Source organism: Haplochromis burtoni, unplaced genomic scaffold, assembly GCF_018398535.1.
Source record: "Haplochromis burtoni strain Fernald_Lab_line unplaced genomic scaffold, NCSU_Asbu1 Contig_155, whole genome shotgun sequence".
Lineage (NCBI taxonomy): Eukaryota > Metazoa > Chordata > Actinopteri > Cichliformes > Cichlidae > Haplochromis > Haplochromis burtoni.
The window spans coordinates 681778-702628 of record NW_024582516.1 but is presented as its reverse complement, the minus strand read 5'-3'; the positions used below and the strand labels follow the sequence as shown (position 1 = coordinate 702628).

Below are 20851 nucleotides of genomic sequence, written 5' to 3'. Positions count from 1 at the left end.
CCGGATGTTTTCCTCTAAAGTTTAGTAAAGTGAGTATAAAACTGACATCTCATTTTATGCCAAAAGAAAACTGCAACAAGCTTAACAGGCTACAAACCACAATTTGCTAAGAGAACATCCTGAAACCTTTTGTGATCCAGGCTCCTCTACGTGGCCATGTTGAAGGGATTTTACAAAGCTTCTTCAGGACCTTGAGTTGTTTGATCAGTGTCATATGTCCAAATTATTATAAAAAATGTGCAGCATTGTTCCTTTATTTCATAAACGGCTACATTCATTATTTTAGCAGAGAAGGAGTCATGGTTAGAAGATAAGCCTTGTATCAAAGTGCACGTAGAAATGAGATAATGTACCAAAAACTGACTTATTCAGTTCAGTTGAATAAGTTTAAATAATTCCAAATTCAATTAAAAGTAGTGCTGTCAGCGTTAATCTCATTAAAATTATGTTAACGCCATAACCGCATTAACGTGGCAAATCTCTGTTAGCGAGTTAACGTGGATCGCCCCGTGCGTGGGGCTGCAAGCGTTGACGCCATTAAAAGTAAAATTAGAATTGCATCATGCTTGATATTCATTTTGCTACCAAAACAAAATTAGTATCACATATGCTTAAATTTTAAATCCCCAACATAGTGGCATTAGACAGTTTATTTGAAATGTTAACATTGACTGAAATCGTAGGATGGTTGCCAAGTAGTCTGCATAATGTTATTAAAAAGGTAGTTGCATGAGCATAACCTTTTATTTGCAAACATTTTATCTTGTGCAGGGATAGTATAAAACATTTTCATCTGGGTCAGAAAAAAAAAGTGTCTTTAACCTGCATTTCACATGGAGGCCACCAGATGGCGATAGCTGTGGTTGCAAAAATTGTTCCGGGTCCTTTAGAAGTCTGCGGGAAAACGACTTTCTGTCTTTACCTCCGTAAACACTTTCATGATAAGCCCACTCACTCATTTTAGGTAAATTTGAATTAAAATGGTGATGGGGATTACAGAAGTTCTTATCTTAAGGCTTCAAAATGGGATTTCAGTAAGAAATAGATGACATCAAAATAGCCACCTCCGTGTTTTCTACTGTCTGTGAGCCAATGCTAGTTGTTCTTAAGCAAAATGGTAACATGGAGAAGGATGTAAAGTACTTCCACACCAAATTTTTACTGCACTAGTCACCAACTTTCCATTTTGCTGGCAATCTTCTGCTTCTTCTTCTTCAGCAGGTAAGACTTAACACTTGTAGGTGTCTGCTGCCTTTATCGGTTCCGGAAGAATTGTATCCTACGTATGTACACTGCTTACAGTACCTGCAGTGCTTCAGAAAACCAAGTACTGGCATGTTTTCTGAGTTTATTAGAAAGATCTCTTATTGTTTCCTAGTGTCATTCCTATTCTGATCCTCTACATCCTTGACATTAAAATAACCCAATTTTTGTTGAAACTATGATATTAATTTTGATATAAAGAACAAACTAACAAAAAAACCCTTCCAAGTTCTTGGGAGATTTGCCCACATAACTCATTATCATAGACTCTGGACATGTTTGATGCGCAAGGCATTACAGATTAAAAGTGTTTAAACATGTCTAAGAAAAGCTATTGTTTAAGTGGTTCCTGTAAAAGGTTACTCATCAGTCAGAGTGGTCTCATTTACTCCAGATTTAAAAAGTACAGTCACACAAACATACGTGGTGCTGATTTGTCGACTGTGTGGCTTTAGAGCTTTTGTCCTTCTGGACAAACATGGGAGGAAAACATTCCAGTGAATAATGGCTTGAGCTGCTCCGTGCTGTAGGGAGGGAGGTGGAAAGCTAAATAGTCTTTTCTTCAGCTCAGCTGGCCTAGGTCCTTATTACATAACTGGGTTTTGTTGGATAGACTCACAGAGAGCAGAATAGAACAGGTCTAAGAAAAGCAGGGACCTGTGTAGCTGCAAAGAGCCTGTGATGTCAGCTGAATACATGGATGCTGTTTGTGTAAATACTCTGCATTAAAAGAATGCTTTGATTCAGTATTTGTGTGATGGTCCTTCTGTGAATGAAACGAGACAGCCTTTAGACTCGAGCGGATGCTAGATGTTGGTCAATAATTCAAATGCGCTTGTTAAAACCCAGACGGACATCAAACAGCATCAGTCAGGGAACTGTTCTCCTCCAGGTGACGTCAGCGCTCAGCTGAAAGACAACATTCTTGTCTCCACAGCTAATACAGGACATTACTGTTTGGCCACACCTGCCCCGCCCCGTACAAATCCAATGTCTGTCTCTCTTTCTGCAGCAGGTCACACGAACCCTCATGAACTCCACCCTGAGCGGCAGTGCTGGCTGACGTTAGCAACAGCTATGCACGGTCCAGACCATTTTTCAGTTGAGTCCATCATCTCTTGGGGCTCTTAGTTTATCTGCAATCCCTTATTTCACCCTGAATTCATGGCCTTATCTCACTGATGTCTCCTGGCCCTCCTTTTTCTTCCGAAGACACTAACTTGGAACGTCCAGTTTCTGAACTGTTCCCTCTGTTTTTCACTGCCGCTTCCGTCACATCGTCATTCCGATCTTTTCTGGAACGACATAGCGAGAAGTAAGTCCTGACTTCCACCAAAATCAGACAAAATCACATTTGATCTTTCAAAACACTGGCATAAATCCCTAGGAGATACAAAACTACTACATCCATTCATCCATCCGCCCACTTCCTTCCACTTATCTGACAGACTGGCCTAAAAGAGTACAGTAAAAAACAAAAGAACCAGACAGATGTTATGACTTAATGCTGCTCATTCACTTCCAGTTGTTCAGCTCATATCACTCCATTTATATTTCCAAATGACACTAGGTTAATTCAGTCTGTTCTCTCCTGCTTTCTCCCTCCTAGCAGGAGGCAGTTTATCCAGCCTGTCAAATTCATAGACTTCACAACTGCTGGCATGCAATGCTCTTTGGGTTCACACAACCTGTGACCAACACATCAAACATAAACCATTGCCATGTGGCTGTTCCTAATTTGCAACAACATATGTGGTAATGCAAATACAAAGTGATCAGTTAACCCCAGCAGCGCTTTGCCTAACAATGTTTCTGGTGCGTCTTGTGCCATTAAGGAGACAAAAAGCTGCTGGTGCTGCTGCTTTTTTCCACAGTCGATTATTCATTTTCACCATCAAATATTGAATTTGTTTTAATATTTGATTATATAATTGAATCTGGAATATTTGTTGCTTTAATGTTGATCCATCATAAATCAGACCCGGATCATATGCCACCCAGCGAGCTGAGAAGTAATACCCGAACCCAATCATATGTTTTCTCATAAAGCTGAAATTAGACAGTGTAATTCTGTCCCAGAGATCCTGTTTGTTTGTTTGTTTGTTTGTTTTTTTGTTTTATTTTTACATATTACATCACATCTTCATAGTGGCACAGGCTCATGTGCTGTGTCGGACTGTTACTATGCAACAACTGTGGTTTTGCAGAGCGGTCATTTTGATTGAATGCAACATGATGTCACTGAGTGACTTGCTGGGCGTGCATGTCAACGTTTAAACTGATGAAGCTTCTGCGGCTAAACTCGGCGGTCTGATGAAGTGCAGCAAAGGGCGTCGGGAGAAGAGGGGGAGTTTAGAGGACACGCCCGTTGGCAGAAAAATGAGGGATGAAAGGAAGTGGATGAAGGAGGAGGGGAGATCTGCAGTACTGTATGTTCTCCAAGTCAGGCCATGTGTATGCAGGGAAAGCACCATGGTGTTTTCCAAGGACCATCATTCCTTTCTCACACACTCTGGGCTTCCACACTCAGAGTGCTCATTTTCTTTAACTCTTCCTCTCTGTTTCTCTCATATTCTGTCTCACTATTCTCCATCACACAGTCCCTCGCTTCCTGGGTCTTAATAGTGGTGTAATTTACAGCTCTTGGTCAGACCAGCACTGTGTGTGTGTGTGTGTGTGTGTTTTAAAGGGCGTGTCCCACAGCCCTCATCAGTGTTGGCTCGAGTGCAGAGTGCCTCTTGTCATAACCAGTACCAGATCTGTCACATACCAGATCTGTTACAGTCCACTAAATGCAGAAATGCATTACAGATTATCTTTTATATGTTGGCGTTAGCATTAGCCAAATACCCATAAATGTTTTGTTACCAGGACTCATCTATTAGTGAAAAGAAGGCCCTCAGCTGTTATTTTCATTATTATGTAATGAATTCAATGTTAAATTACTAAAATTACAGGGCATCAGGGCTGGGTATTAATATTATTTAAATCTCAAGTATGATTTTGGTTTCCAGTGATTATGAAAACATGATAATTGAGATAAAATGAACTAATTTCTGTTATAAAGCTCTCATTTTGCCTGGTGTTATAATTCAAGCACACGCCTTTACTTTACAGAGGTATGCTTTCACCCCACCCTAACAGCCCGAACTCACCGTCTCAGCTGAAGCCAAAATTATGGAAATTCAACCTTTAGTCAATGTGGTCTGTCTAGCGCCATGTAGGTGAACCTATGGAAAGCTGTCTTAGTCTCCAATCACCAATGGTTTCTGCTGTCAGTTGGCCTACAGTTTTGGCTCTTCATTGCTCTACTGGTTGCTGCTGCCTGAGAGTCTTTTTGCACCCATCTGAACCTGCAGACTTCCTGCAATGGAGCCTCGAGCTATACAGTCCTCGCAGCAGGAACAGTGAGGCATTTTATTTGATAAAATTGGAATTAATGACTAATTTTCACATTTTACAAACCCATCCAGTGGGCTGGATCAAACCTTTAGCAGGCCACTTTGACGATCCTCCTTTAGCAAGTGAATTGAAATTGTATTTGTAACTACATGTTAAACACGTCATAGTTGGTTACATTTCAAAGAAAACATGAAAAATTCATATTAGGAAGCCAAAAGCCTGAAAAGTAGTGATACAATCCTGAAAGCAGGCTCACTCCTGTTCTGCAGAGCTGTGTGTCAGTCCTCTCTAAAGTAGATGACTCTCAGCAGTAATAATTGCAATCAAGAGAATATTTACTGCTGCTTTCAGCAATGTGCTGCACGTGACAGAAGTAAACATGAGACATTGCCAGACAAGCTGAAAGTGTTCATATCAAGATGAATATTTCATATTCTGTTATGTAGTAAAGGGTATTTTTAGAGCTTGATAGCATCTCTCCAGTAGCTTATGAATTTTGAATGGCAGCTTTGAATATTTCACCAGTCGACTAGAATAGCCGGGGCTGGATGCAAGATATGACAGGCTGGGTATTTACTGAGTGGTGCAGTGACAGGTGATCGCGCGCTTCATTCTGCCTTGTCTTTTTATTAATGGTTGTCTTCTCCAATCATTCACTAATCGTCTTCCTGTCGCAGTTAAGTGTTGTTTTGATGGCATCACATGATATGATTTGCTCTAAATTAAATAATGATTTTAACAAATAAAAAAGTAAAATATTCTCTGGCTCTAGTGTCTTTGGATGTGAGGATTTGATGTTACTTGATGTTACTTAGTAAGGATGGTCTGAATTAGGTATGCACCAATCAGGTCCAATCAGTTCTGGGCTTATATGAATAGTGATTAAAATGGTAATTTGGGTGGTTAGTGCTGCACATTATTTTTTTTACATTGCTTAATCTCTCAAATTGTGCCAGGATAACAAAACAAATCTTCAATGTGCATCCATTCTGAAGTATTTCAGCTCTTCATTGTGGCATAAAATTGATAATATTAGCTAAATACACTCACACTTTGTTAGGCATACCTTTCTAATTCCAGCTTGGATCCTCGTTTGCCTCTTGAATTGCCTCAGTTCTTCTTTGTATAAGTTCAACATGGTGCTGGAAGGATTCCTGAGAGATTTTGGTTTGTACATATGATAGCTTCAAACAGTTGCTGAAGATTTGTCAGCTCCACATTCATGATGCCAATCTCCTGGTCCACCATATCCCAAAGGTGCTCTTTTTTTCACACCATTGTGAAAATGATGATTTTGTGGGAAAATCCAGGTAGTTCAGCAGTTTCTGAAATACTCAGACCAGCCTGTCTGACACCAACAAACCAATGCCATTTGACAGTTAACATTTGAATTGTTATACCTAATAAAGTAGCCAGTGACTATAGGTTGATAGTCATTATTTCATTTCCTATAGTAATGACAAACACACATGTGAAACAGGGTTTTGAAATCCCAATAATCCCTCATTTAATTATTAAAGTAGTTTTAAAAAGGTGCTAAGTCGGACATTCTGCTCCCATTCTCACAGGCAGTCATCAGCCCCCTGTTAATCCTACATGGTTTATGTGTCATTATACACCGCTTGAACTTCTGCTGCACCAGTTAAACCACAGTGACAGCCTGCACGACATTATCTTTGCTTTAATGAATCAACATTTTATTAAATGAAGTTTCTTTATGCTGAGCCAAGTGTGTCTGCCTGGCTGGGCGCTGTTCTCCATGTGTTGTCACCCATTACACCATCATTATGCATCCATCAGGCATGCGTCTGGAATGAGTGGACCCTCCACTCCTATCCTCCCTCCAGCAATGTAGCCTCAAACCTCAGCTATTGAAATTCCAAGATCAGCTTACACCGTTGCTATATGCTCTCTTTATAAAGCGCACGGTGGCAAATAGGAGTAATACAACTTCTCAAAGGAGCCTTTCAGACGACTCCAAAGCCAGAGTTTACATTCAGGGTGGACAGCTTAGCCTATGTACCATATTCCCACATTTCTGACTCAGGTGTTTGTCCGCACGTGCCAGTGACTGATTGATGATGTCTGCGCTCAGTTTCCACATGCGGGTGGTTTATGGCATTCTGGATGAATAGTGGTATCTTATGTACGGTGAATCCTGTTTCATTTTCATCGGGTTTTTTTGGTTTCTGAAGCCTAAACAGACCCTATAGAACCACATTTAATCACAAATCCTGTGTATGATGTGTTAAATCTGACCCAGTCACATCAAACTGCTCCCACAGTTAATCCCTGGTAGCATCTGCTACTGCTGTAGAGTCATTCACACCATTGCCATGCTACATGGTTAAAAATATATTGCTTCAATGAGATTTCTTCATGTCAGGTTCATCAGTACTGGTTGCAGTTGTACTGGAAATGGAACAAAGCAGATATGTGTGAAGTGGTGCATTATTCTGCATTATCCATCCATAATCTATATCCTCTTTGCCCTCCAGTGGGTCACGGGGGGTTAGTAGAAATCCCAGGTGACATTGGAAGAGAGTTTAAAGTCACCAATAATTTTGTGTAGGTATTTATTTATTTATTTTAAGGAATTTTGAGAATCACGTGGTTTGAGGACCATCTGTCCCAAAATCAGTGACAGAACGGTCATTGTTAAGGAATAACAGGACAAACTGGGTTGACTGTGAATAAACATCCAGTCTTCTCACAATTCACTTTTTAGTTCTTTAGAAGCAAATGTCAGCTGCATGTTATGGATTTTTTGCAAGCAATTTGAACAGCTGCAACTTGCGAATGTTTAGCGACTCTGCATGATTATTTATCACTGCAAACAAATTCTGCACATTCATCTGCAACTGGAAGCTTTTTGCTTTCTGTCTGAAGTCCTCGAGTAGTATGAGTTCTGTTCAACACTTGGATTTGAGTAGATTTTCTTTGCACAAATGAAAACTTATGATGGTTTAGCTCTTTATTAGCCCATTAATAGTTTTTGGCTACACAGGAAGTCTTGAAAAATTGACCAGTGTCCACAGAGGCTAGCCAACGGGTCCCATGTTGCTTGAAACAGCTGATCTGTCTGATCATTTTAACGCTTTTTTGTTATTATCCCAACTCGTTAAGATCATCACCTTGGTGCTCAACTCGTATTCTGTAAATCTGGATAGTCCTAGACTGAAAAAAGCAATAGTATAGTGTCAAGAGTTGAGAAACCCACTCTTTTATTCTTTGCAGGTAGTCAGCCTTAAAATCTTTATGATAATGCAACACAAAAACAGGGTTGTCAGAATCTGTAGATTGTTACTTTCTGGGATCTTATTATTGCGGTGTTGTGTATGACTTTCAGCTGGAGCTAAGAGGCTCAGAAGAGAGCTTGAGGCACACATTGTCTGTTTCAGCTGTGTCTAATTGGTAGATATGTGTGTCCTTCTGCATTTTGTGTGAAGCTTGTAGTGATTACTGTGTGCCTGTCTGATAAATTATTAAGTTATAACCAGTCAACCTTCTCGTTCCAGTCCCTTTAACTGGTGAGCTCCACAAACCCAGTGGAAAACACCCAGTGGTCTACCCATCTGCTTGTCTTTATTGCTTTATAGCTTTTAATGCAACCAAGTGACATGACTGAAACGCATATCCTGATTGCCCTGATTTTCCTAAAAAATAAAAAGTATATAGCTTGATTGTGTCTTACACGCTTGAGGTTACATAATCATTTACAAACATGGAATTCAGAAGAGCCAAAAATAGGGACATAAGTCTGAGATGTCTGAGAGTTAAGCAGGGCCATGTCAGACCTGCTTTGTTTGCATAGTAGCGGCGGCGGGTAAGATGATGCATGTTGACCCAGTGAGGCGGACTTCAAACAAAGGTTTATCGCACATCTCTGTCAGTCCGACAGGAGCATTGCTGTGTCTTCATTAACGCTCAGAGATGATCTGGGCCTCTTTGTCATCTCACCTCTCCTGAACCATATGGTTTCTCCCTGAGGGAAACTGCCTGAGTGAGAAGGAGAGATGTAATAATTAAACATCGGCAGCGATTTTTCTTTTTCATTCGAGAGGTGTGGGTCGGGCTGTCATCAGAAACATATTTGCTGCTTTTCTTTCTGTGTGAGAGCAGCTGCTGAGGAGTGAATGTGCAGACTACTGAATGCTTGATTGGCAGAAGCATTTGTCTGAAGGTGCCTGGGGACAATTGTCCAGATCAAGCAGGGCTCCTTCACAGGGGAGCTTGCTAATACACCAAGCTTATGCAAACCCCCCCACCCACACCCCTGCCACCCTCCTCCTCCTCCTCCTGCACCCAGGCTTTTGTCTTCAACTGTTAGTTTTTCCGTGAGTGTCCAACACATACTTCTCACTGCAGCCGACCTGAAGGAAATCCCCTGTTTTTTTTTTTCTTTCCTGGAAGTTTGAGGCTGTCATGCAATTTCTTCTCTGCTCCACACAGATGGTCTCCATAGCAAACTGTGGATTTTGATAATTGTTTTTGCCAGTGGAAGAGAAGCAATGCACTGGTTCATAAATATGTCGTGGGCATGACTCACAGGGACTTGGACTGGTAGATTTTGAGATGTTGCATCATGGCTTATGTTTGAATTGGATGCTTTTTAACATGAAAAGAAAGAAAGCTTGTGCTAACATCCTCCTCATGACCAAAGCATGCATGAGAAAAGTCCGCTGTTGTGTTGGTAGAGGATTTTTTAGCTTGAGGCTTTTGACTTTTGAAAATCGATTGCAAATGTATCAGCTTTTTAGCAGTCATGGACATGAATTGCCAGGTATTTATCATGTCAGTAAGCTCAAATTCACACGTAATGTTTTTTGATAGGAAGTAGGTAGAAGTGAGGCGTTACCATGGCAAACAAGGAAACAAAGATTAACAAGATGCATCTATTGATGTATGTGAACACAAACTTAAGCAATAAAAAGACGCTTATTTATGTTTTTGTGCAAGCTTCTCCTATTGTATGTTCTTATTTAACTCACTAAAGTATTTCTGATTTTTACTGCTTTAAGGACACTGTTTATACTATTTCTAACTGCAACAGCTTCCCTCACTTTCTTGCTTTGTCTTTATTTACTATCCCTTCCCTCCAGGAGAAAGAGGCTGGTTGTGCATGTACACCCAAACTCTGTCCTCCCTGGCAGATAGAGTGCACTAAAATTATATTATAACCCCTTATAAACAATCATGGCCTCATACACTCAGATTTGGGTACTTAACTGAGCTTAAAACAAGCTCAGTCTGCTTGGATATCTGCCTGATCAGCTCAGCAGCCTGTTACCTCCCCACAGTAGTAACTTGCAGGGTTCATACCCCTTCTGTACCCCTCTGAGAGCATTATGAAGAAGGGCTTTATGGGTGTGCAACAGTGTGGGTGCAGTCTGTCCCCTGTCCCTCATTAGCCAGGCCTTTGTTACAGTAAGCCATACCGCGCGGATCCCAGATGCAGCATGTCCAGATTAGATCTTACACCCGCCAGGAGTCTTGAAAAGCTACCCCTGAATCGAGCCTAATCCTCCTGCAAGACTTTCTCTTTTTTTCTGGCTCTCTGCACCACACACAGACACAAAAACACACACATTCACAGCCACAGATACATAATGGGTAACACGCACACATACACACACCAATTGGAGACTTCAAAACTACTTATTGTAGTTTTTGGAGCCTGGTCGGTGCCTTGTGTCTTTAATCCCCATCCAGAGATCCTGTCAGCTGCGCACAGACCACAGGCCTTTTCTCCTTTGTTATACAAATAAGAGCTGCAGATAATCATCTAATAAATCTGAGACTCCAAGATTTGAGTGGATTAAAATGAAGCAGCAATTCGTTTCCATTGTGTTGTGTCCCTTAGAAATATAAACATCTGATATGAGTTTAACAACTGACGAAACACAACTTTGGCTGTTAGATTTTGAGGATATTTCTGTTGTAAGAGCTAGCTTATTCCTTTACAAGTAAAAGAACAGGACGAGCTCCAGCTTGTTTTAGGCTATCCAAATCCAGAAATCCAAACTGAACTTGATCTGGTCTGGTCTGGTGTATAAGCATGTCACTAATGTGATTTCATCTTAAAGACTCATAAGTGGTCTTTAAAAATCCCGCACTAGTCCCTAAAACGCTTGGTTGTTTCTTCATCTATGCCTTTATTTCACCACAGCTGCAGTCTTTAAGTTGTCTTTGGCCTTACAAGTGATGTTGTGTGACACCACAAGGCCATTTGTAGAATTATCAGCAGGGGAGACTCCAGTACCTAATTTTCACCAGTATGGTGCCACTGCCAATGGTGAGCCAGTTTTTGTCCTTTTAGAACACCGCAGCATTTCAGGAATGTGTAGAGCTGAGCATTATGTAGCAGAGACTGGGCTTAACGCCGCTCACAGTTGTCAAAATAACAGCAAAGCTCTTGCTTTAGTCGTAACATCTTGTGCCAGTCTTCTCAGCAACACAACACCAGCACTAGATCCAGTTTTGGTGCTTTTTGAGAACCAGCCCAAGATGGCATTAGATGATTAGATTAGATGGTACTCTGCAAACATGCAAAGCTATAGACGACTACAGCTGTCAAAATCTGTCAAAATACAATCCAGAGTGAACTCTGACACTAACATGTCACAAGTGTGCCACAACAATGCAGAGTTATTATTTATTTATTTATTTTTAGAGGATATGACTGTGGAAAGATCTTTGAACCAAACATTTCAAACTCTATAGAAGTCATAGCAGTTTTCATGGGTGGATAACCAAAATAGACAAAATATACTTACTCATTAGTTTCATGGTACCAATTTTAGGACTAGCCTTTTGTTTTGTTTCAGAACGGGTTTTAGATTTAGAAGCAACAACACCAGACTGGTTAAAAATATGACCAGAACTAGTCTTTTTTTCTGTGTAATGGATGGATGCATGGAGTTCATGAATGGGCAACAACTCTGCAAGTCCAAACTGCAGTGTGTTGGGTTTAGGCAACAACAAGGGCAGTGACCAGCAACAATCAGTAAACCCTCTGTCTGATGGTCAGTTTTTCACAGTGCCACCCTCCACACCCACTGATAGAATTTCACAACCATCCGTGACTGGCCTCAGGTTGTTTCTCTCAGCTGGTCCAGGCTCGGGTTGTTGTTACTGCTTTTCTTGGGTTGACAGCATTGGACAATTTACACATTTGTGTTGTCTCATAAATTTCTTCAAAGTATTTTCGTGGTTGGTGTTAAAGAGCTGTTTTACTATGTGTTTGAACATGGGCAGCGCCCCATTAACCTGTTGCAGCTCTTCTCTGTTTAATAAACTGAATACTTTTGGTTTTTTGGCTGCCTGAAAGACACGATAAGGTTGACAGTTTTTCAGATTTCATGACATTTTATGAAGTTTATTTCGTGTTTTTTTTATTTAAAGTTAATGACATTTATTTTATTTCACTTTCTTTATAAACTAACAAAAACATAGGCTGTGCGCTACACAAAAGCCTGAGAAAGACTTGAGTCTTTAAGGCCTTGTCGCATTAATATTTTGGGGTTTTTTTTGTAGTATTAGACTGCAAAGGTTTGAGCTAAGTGTATTTTATACAGTTAAGTTACAACTACACAAACATGGAAAACACTGAATTAGTTTTTTTTTTTCTGAACAGATTTTTTCTTTGGTTGGCCGCCCGATGAATGTTGCCATGAAATGTCTCTGTAGACACAGTCCTTGCAGCAATTATGGTAATTCACTAATATGCCCTGAATTATCCCAGAAGCTGTGAATATTTCAGCCTACAATTCAATTTCCCCTAATAATGAAAAAAAAAAAAAAAACCAAAGCCAAATCCACAACTCAGTACTTTTTAAAGTTTTTACTACTCCTGTGTCAAACTTTTATATCCATATAAAAAGTTGTACCTATTATGGTCTTCCTTATTTTCTCTCAAATATTTGATTGTAATGCTGCACGCTCATATTGAAGATAACCAAAATTTCAAATGCTGAGTTAGGTGTATGTGCAAATAATCCCTGTGAGACAGTAAACACTCATTTTGAGGAGGCCGTTTGTTATACTCTTGGCTCTGCATGAAGACAATAAAGGCAGATATTCTCTGTGGTCGAGTCAGTCACACAGCTCTGGGCGTGACCTTAGAAACCCCACCCACCTACCGTTAAGACGTTTTGTTTGCAAGTGGGAGACAGTCAAACAAAAGTTTGATAAAAGGGAGAGGAACTAAAACAGCTTGCACTGAGGTTCACAGTAAGTATTTATAACTGTAACTATAAATCATGTAAAGCTACTTGAACTGAGTTCAATAAAAACATTTAGCTAGAAATTTGCATATCAGATCCCTTTTAAGTCCAATGTGAAGAAAATGATGATTTTTAACATCAAAGAAAGTCAAAGGAAATGATAAACAAACAGTTTTCATAGCTCAAGACGCAAAAAAGTGATAGAAAGATGAAGTTGATTTTATTTCAGCTTTATTTGATAGACACAGTTTAGAAAGGATAGAAAGGTGAGGGCAGAGATGCGGTAAAGGGCCGTAGGTCTGATTCGAACCTGGGCTGGCCACTCTCAGTCGTATGGCATGTGGTTGCCTGCTCCACGCAATGAGCTAAACCAGCACCAAGACAATTAATTAATTAATTAATTTTTGGACCATCCATGTAGAAATTGTTTGCAAAAAACAAACTAACATCCAAAACAAAAAGAAAACAAAAAAAAGCAAAGCAAGTGCTGATCAAAATGAACAGGATGGGAAAGAAAGCATGTAAAAGGACACTGTTGTAATTATTAAGATGTATGAAAGTTGCCATGTATACTTAATAATATCCTTAAACATGACATCCTATTTTTACACTCACATTCACCAATTTCAACTCAACTGCTAAACTCTGCAAAAGTTGAAAAAATAAAGTAACTTCCTGAGGCTGGAAAAGAGAATCTGTTACCATAACTGCACAAAAACACACAAAGAGAACAATTATGTAGTTATTTAGACAGCTAAAATGGATTATTTCAGTGGAGGAATGCAGGGGCTGCACCAAAGCCTAGTAAAGGAGAGATAAGAATTATTCTTTTAACTGTGAATCATGCACGGCTGTAACACATGACCCCTTTAGGTCCAGTTTGTGGCAAATCATCACCTTCTGTGTGTGGTAACATTAAAAGACATCAGGAGAAATGAGACGGACAGCCAGCGTCAAGCCTCAAATCAGCACTAGTTGCTGTTCCTCTTGATCACGGACACACACAAACCATGAAATCACACTGAGAACACCCGTTTCCAGTGGATGGCATTGTTGTGGTCAGGTATATTGCCGGGGTAACGGCATAATATTTCTGTGTGGCGTGTCTGGTGCTTTCTGTTTGCTTGGCACCAAGCGTAATTCCCAGTCAACACAAATTCATTTTTCTTATCATGTGTTTTAGATTTACAGGAATTCAGATACATATGATGTGGTTTGAAACCCTATAACATCCTTAAATGCATTAATAGAGGTAAGAAGTCTTGTTTGCCTTGAGACACAAGCGGTACCTCATGACTTACCCCCCATGTGTGTAACACACTGTATGCATCTTGCACATAACCATTCTTGTAAGACTTAATCCTTGTTTTGGCTTCCTCAAGTCAAGTGTCTCAGCTGCCTGTGTTTGGCGACTTCTATTTCTGCCGTCTTTTCCATACAGCATACCACATGCTATATCGAGCCGAGTGAATGTGGTAACAAGATGCTCATAACCAAACGCGGAGAAGGAACATTCCACGACTGGGTTCCTGATGTTGTTTTCATGGTCGCTGCTGTCTCGGATGGCAAATATTCCTCAGAATCAAAATAGGCCTGTATTTACATTTTCTCTCTCATTCTAAACGACTTTACACACCACGCTGGCTGTTCACTGATATGCATTAGCTGTTGCTAGAAGTGAACTGCTAATTTGTCCAGTCACAATGCCTCACTCCGGAGACACGCCGGGCTATTAAAGATGGCACCACTTTGTGTAAAGCGCACTCATTGAACATCGGAATCCTGAAGTTGCTGTTAAAGCGGCACAAATGCTCCAGAGAGTGCTTGGATGAAAAATGTGATTAAATATTAAGTTGATGTTTGGGCCGTGCTCTCTTCCGGAGAGATTTACTAAAAGGTATGAGAGCTGAGGTCATCCCAGACATCTCACTGCTCCTAAAATAAAAGGCAGTTGCTGAGCCTCTGTGGAGCTTGAGAGGTGGAAGGATTTGAGAGGTGTTCCCTTGGGGATGTATGAAGGCGTTGGCTGTAGGGTTGCAGAGTTTGGAGTTGAGGGTCTAATTGAGAACAAATTGTTCTGGGCAAAGAGGCGGGGTATCGCTGTCATGCTCAAGGTTATTTGGGGGTTTTATGGAACGCAACTAATGTTGAAAAGCTCAAATGCAGTTAGTGGTTCTTGTACCAGTTGTGTCCCCTCGTGTCTGCAGACAGAGTTTAAAATACCAGAGTGTGCATGCAGAAGACGTCACAGGTGAAGGTAGATAACCTTCTGTGACATGTAAGACCTCAAATTGTGTTTTTGTGGGATTTGTTTTGTCTGCACGCCTTTATTTATTGTGCTAAAGGTGCCTCACAGATGTTCTCAATGACTTGCTACTTCCAAGACGTCACGTGAAGTAATAATGGATTACGAGACTACCCGACAGTCCCTGGTTGAATTCCAGTCTAATCTGAGTGCATCTAATTCCCCTGCTGTCTTTCCCCACACTTTTCAGGAGGAAGCAGCTACAATGCTAACGCTGTAAAGTGATCTAAGAATCCCACAAACCTCTTGCTGCCCATTTCCTGGAACGAGTTGAAAGCTATATAATAACAGATGGGAAAGAGATCCATGCTTTTTGTTCAGTATATAAATTAATTCTAAAGTTCATCTGATTATTTCAGCAGTCGGAGAAGTCAGATAAAAGGGAATTTTAGAAATGACACTTGCTCGCTCTGTTTCCTCAGGTTCTGTTTCTTTATTCATGGAATAGTAGCAACAGAAACACCACATTAAAAAGGTTTTCTAAAGACACCTGTTATACTTTCACACATCACCTCCTATTATTTCCTGTTGTAACAGTGGATGCTCTTATTAAAGATGGTCAGCACTTGTACTAGTAAACACTGAGCCTAAGGCTTAGGCTTAAGACTGCAGTAAACACTGTGGTTCAGACAGGTTTTTTTCTTAGTCTTGGCTGTGTATGAACAATCCCTGAAAATCTTAAACTCTATTAACTTTATTCCGGCATCTGTCTTTTGGCTTTGGACAACAGCTGCTAACTCAGCCAGATTGTAGGCAAAATGTAGCCAGAAGCCTAACAGGGACATGCTGCAGATTAACGTTCGCTTTGTAGCTCTGCTTAACTGTATGGTTTCTGTTAAATAAGCAAATAAATAAAGGGGAAATATGCAGCAGTCACCGTGTGTTTGTGCAACTTCTGGTATTCTCTCCGACCACCGTGTGTGCCACCCAGGCATCAGCTCTTTGTAGTTGCCAGATGAGCTGCAGGCATGTAAAGGTGGGTGGATTATTATTAGTACATTTTTGTGGGTTATAGATTTCTCTGGACTATATATATTTCCTTATCTGCCTTAGGCCCACTTGCCTCCTTCCAAAGATGAAGTTGTTCATTTTTCCTGTCAGATAACTTGAAAAACTTTCAGAAACTTTAAATTTGAGAACATTTTTTCTTTCCTTTGACTTGTGTGCGCCTTTTGTTTTCTCCTTTTATTTGTTCTTATGATTTATTGATTGCCCTCGGCACGTGTTGGTGCATGCGCGAGTTGGCAAGCGCACAACTAAAAGTTTTAAGGGGGTTTGCTGTGGGAGAGAAGAGTGAGAGAGAGAGAGATGAAGGAGACTGGAAAGGAGGAGAATTCACTTCAGGCTGCCTGAAAGTGTGTGTGTGTCTGTGTGTGTGTGTGCATACTTCAAGGAGAGTTTTGTGTGGTAAGTGGGTGGGTGCGTCAGTTAGTCGGCCTGGGCTCTCTGCAGTGCGCTCAGCCGCTGTGCTCTCCTCTCGGCTGACTGGAAACATCATGTATCTCTTGGACGCTTATAGGAACAGCCTTGTTTCCCCAGACTGAGACCAGAACAGACCGAGGAAGAGAGACGCAGCAAAATGAGCTTTGCCAGAAACTTGAAGTAGAATATCCAGAAGACAAGAAGAGGTAACAGACACACAAACAGGGGCATTTTTTGAAGGCAGTTTTCATCTATTCGGTCTTGGCTATGCCATGCTGGCCCAGAGGAACGGGCTCCCTCCAGGCTGTAAGCCAGCTCACCTGAAGGATCACCCTGATCTACGGGATGTAGATGTGAAATCCCAGGGTTGTTGTTCTCTCTCTCCTTCCCCATCTTCCGGAGGATGCCCTTGGGCTCGACTAGCGGGTGTGGATGGCTGCTTGTCAGAGCCATACTGTCTTTGGTTCCAGCTTTTGGCCAGAGCCTACTGGGGCGAAGTGGAACTGGGGCTCACCAGTCCCAACCGCAACGTGTCCTGGGCTCGGCTTCGAGAAGCCTCCAGGAAGAACTGCGTCCGATCTCGGGTAAGGAGTGGGTGTGCATGTGCATGAGAGCATCCTGGAGAGCATCTTGGCAATTTGAGATTGTGAAGAGTGGAGCTGTGCTCGAGTTTTGAGGCGCTGGGGGATAACCAAACTCCCTAAAAAATGTGTTTAAGGCATATCTGGCAGAGGCATATAGGTTTACATAGGAAGCATCTGAGCGGGGAGGAGAGGTTAGGGGCAGCTACACTTTGTTGTACTGTCTGAGGAATTTTGTGTGCGTCATCCTGCTCCCCAACAGCAGGGTAGTCCTGTTTCACTGACCGATATCTCTGGTAATGTGAGTGTGTCTCTGTGTGTTTGGGTTAGGTTTCGTTTATTGTTATTGGTCCCTAGGGTAGATTCAGAATGACATTGTCAGGGGACAATATTGTTTTTGGTTCCATCTGCACCTCATATTTTCACGATTATTTTCTTAAATATAACCATGACAGCAGCCATTCTTTATTTTCTGTGGAGTGGGCTAAACCTTAGTGGAATGAAGTCAACCGTTGCGCTGCCAAATTAGGGAATTAAAGGCATATTTTCCTATGATAGAGTGAATAAGGATTACTAATGTTAGAGCCTGTGGGGAGAGAAGTTTGGAAAGAAAACGAAGACAGTATGAAAGCTGCAGAGTGTGACTCACACACTTTTTTTAAGAAAAGGAAAGAAAACTGAGTCCACAAGTAATGCCATTTAGATTTGGTCAAACTGCATATACATAAAGAAGCGGGAACAGGTTTGGAAATGTACTTTGATGTCTGTGTTGCCATATGGTACCAGAGCCTGCAGCAAGCCCTCAGCGTGCACATAATGGTGAGTGTTTTGATGAACAGATTGCATGCATAATTGATTAGTATTTATCAGGTAATTGTGAGCTTGTTTAGAACAGCTTTATAGCATTATACATTTCAAATATCTAGACAGTAATAGTTTCCCTTCTATCCTGCTTCTCTTTTTTCTATAATTCAGTAGTAAGAAAAATAAAGCTTTGCCATAGGCATTTAAGCCTAATAGCTCAACTATTGCATAATGCGAATTTAAATTTTAAACACGAAATCAAAACAAACAGCTGAGTTGCACTGCGTCAGCTCTTTTCCCTCTTCTCCTCTGGTTACATTATGGACTGAGGCTTACATCCAGCTCCACACCACTGGATATTGGTGGTGATTTCACCAGTCATACCATTAGGCCCACACCCATCCCACTCTCTGGAGGTTTCTACATGTGCTGCTCCCAGGCAGACAGGCAGGAGAGAGGAAAGAGGAACCAGAGAAACAATGTCTTTGTTTTGGATCCATACCTAAGCCGTATTTTGGTAGGAGAAGAGCCTGTGGAGAGATCTGGGTTGAGGCTGAAACTCTTGGCAGGCTCCCGCATCCTGGAACGACTATGGTAGTGTTAGCAGTAACCGCTAACGCACGCCCTGTGGTGCAGTGGTTCAGCTCCATCGTTACTTTGGTGATGGATGTGACAGGAGTCTCGCTGCTCAGACAACACCAGGAAAGATCGCTTATGCCGTCATACTGAGTCGCTGTGATTGAGACGATAAAATATTTCCTATTGCTTGAACAAGGTGCAATGTTAGTACTGTTGTAAAGGTTACAAAAATAGTTTGAAAATTTACTTTGGACTAAGCAAAAGATCATTACTTGTGATTTAATGCTTCATAGTTGATTTTAACACACCAAGCATTGGAAGAGAAGCTCATTTGTACTCTTTTACTCAAAAGTGCGGCTATTTCCTCCTCCATCAGTACTTTATTAATGGTATTGTGGGAAAATTTGAAAGATGAAAGGCTGATCGCTCATGGTGTTCAGCTCTTTCCCTGTGTCCTGTCTCATCATGAGGAGACAGAGCAACAGAGTTGCACCCACTCCGGGTGTCTGCATCTCTTTCAGTGGAAGGATGAGGAGAATGATGGACCTCCATCTCCTTTGCTTTTTTGATGGAGGCAGTCTTCAATCAGTCTAACACCTAAATCCAGTCCACTGCTCGTATTAGATGAGAAATAAATTACTTCACCCCTCCAGTATGTTGTGGTACTTTCTGCCACCAAATCTTCTTCAGTCCTCAATGGTTATTTTGCTATGTGGGCATGTAAATAAAGTTTTTCTGCAGCTGTGCATCCAAGAATTCTTACAAAAACTCTTGCATCAGACGAAATGATTTTATATCAGATAGACTTCTCTTGTAGATTAGAAATAACAGAAGTTCCAGCAATGTTGCAGCATGAACAGATGGCAGTAAGATAATTAAGCCTTATTTCCTTCCTGTAATGTGGCTATTCATTATGAACACAGTATTGATTCAGCCAAACACCGTGTGATATACTTAGTCGCTACTTTGGTTTCAATTGAGTCGAAATTGGAAAACAAGTAAATACTACTCAAATTTTCCCAGTAATATTCTCAGTGCTCCAAAAATGTAGTTTCACTTAATAGTCCAAAAGTTTAGGAATGGTTAAGGAATCGCAACAGATTACTAATTATTGAGTAATTAACTAATAATAACAATGATACTAACTAATAATGCACTATTAAAGCTAATAATGTTTAATAGTTTTTAGGACTTTGCTGTATGTTATGTTCATCTATATACATGCATATCTCCTTTTTTTTCCACATAATGCTCTTGAAAAATTTATTGGCTCACAAACCGATCACATTTCATCAACCTGCAACCCTAGATCTATAAGCCCAGATATGAACAACCACACAGCCTTTCTGCACATACACAGTTTTAATTTTCATCTTCAGAAAATGAGCATGGTGTTCAGTGACGCACTGTTATCATCTCGGCTACACTTTCTTCCCCCCCCCCCCTTATACAACGATTAAAGTGAGAGTTTTGCAGCTCATGTGCCACATGTGTTGTGTTACGTAGGCATAACTGTAATGTTACGCAACATGAGAGCTGCCAGCATTTAAAAAGGTTGTTTTGTTTTTTTTTATCTTGTGCTAGTCACAGTTGGTATGTAGAAGATAAGTCTGTCATCACGCAAGTATGTCAAATAGCCCTGCAAAGCCCCGAATGTGCAATAACTGAAGCCATATGTACTGTATGGCTGTGTGGAGGTTGAGGAAGCAGAAAAAGGCTTAAATGACAGTCCTGATTATTTTGACAGATACTGTGATCTCTGACATTAACCACAACCCAAGAACAAAATCTTTTTACTGTTTTTAGTCAGAATTTCAACTGTTTTAAACAAAAACATGTGCCCGAAATGAGGTCTTAATCAACAGCTTTCACAGAGTTTGATGAATTTCTCACCATTTTGGCAGAACGTATTGATAATTTTATCTTTGAGACATTTTGAGCTGGAGTGCAAAATGTCAATGAAGTCAAAGTTTAGAAAAGTCCATAAAACAAAACCAAAATAATCCCCTTACGAGCTTCAGGTGCTTTGGTGGAAGTAATCATAAAAATATGTAGCTGTTTGACTTCCCACAGATGTTATATTACAGATTTACTGAATGTTAATCATTCACTGCGATGGTGTTAATCTTCCAAAGTGTTTGTGATGAGAGGAACAAAGAAAGATATTCAACAGCTCTTTTTTCAGGTGGCAGTTATTTATGAAGTATTACTTAACATGAAAACACACTGAACTAACAGTGAACCCTCTTGTTGACTCTATCTTCCTGTTT

General features: G+C 40.7%; 1 protein-coding gene across 5 annotated transcripts in view; it reads left to right on the top strand.

Annotated features, from left to right (window-relative positions):
• The window catches only part of LOC102297413 (rho GTPase-activating protein 21), a 99638-nt gene that overhangs the window by 27390 nt on the left and 51397 nt on the right, over positions 1 to 20851 (top strand). For 2 of the 5 annotated variants that reach the window (XM_014336744.2, XM_005932136.3), the window contains exon 1: positions 8953 to 17201. The exons of 2 other annotated variants lie outside the window; for them this stretch is intronic. In XM_014336744.2, coding sequence (XP_014192230.1) covers positions 16890 to 17201 — 312 coding nt within the window. In that variant the 5' untranslated portion in view covers positions 8953 to 16889. Of the gene's footprint in view, positions 1 to 8952; positions 17202 to 20851 lie in introns of those variants that run through there. One more of the 5 variants, XM_005932138.3, reaches the window with a different exon arrangement.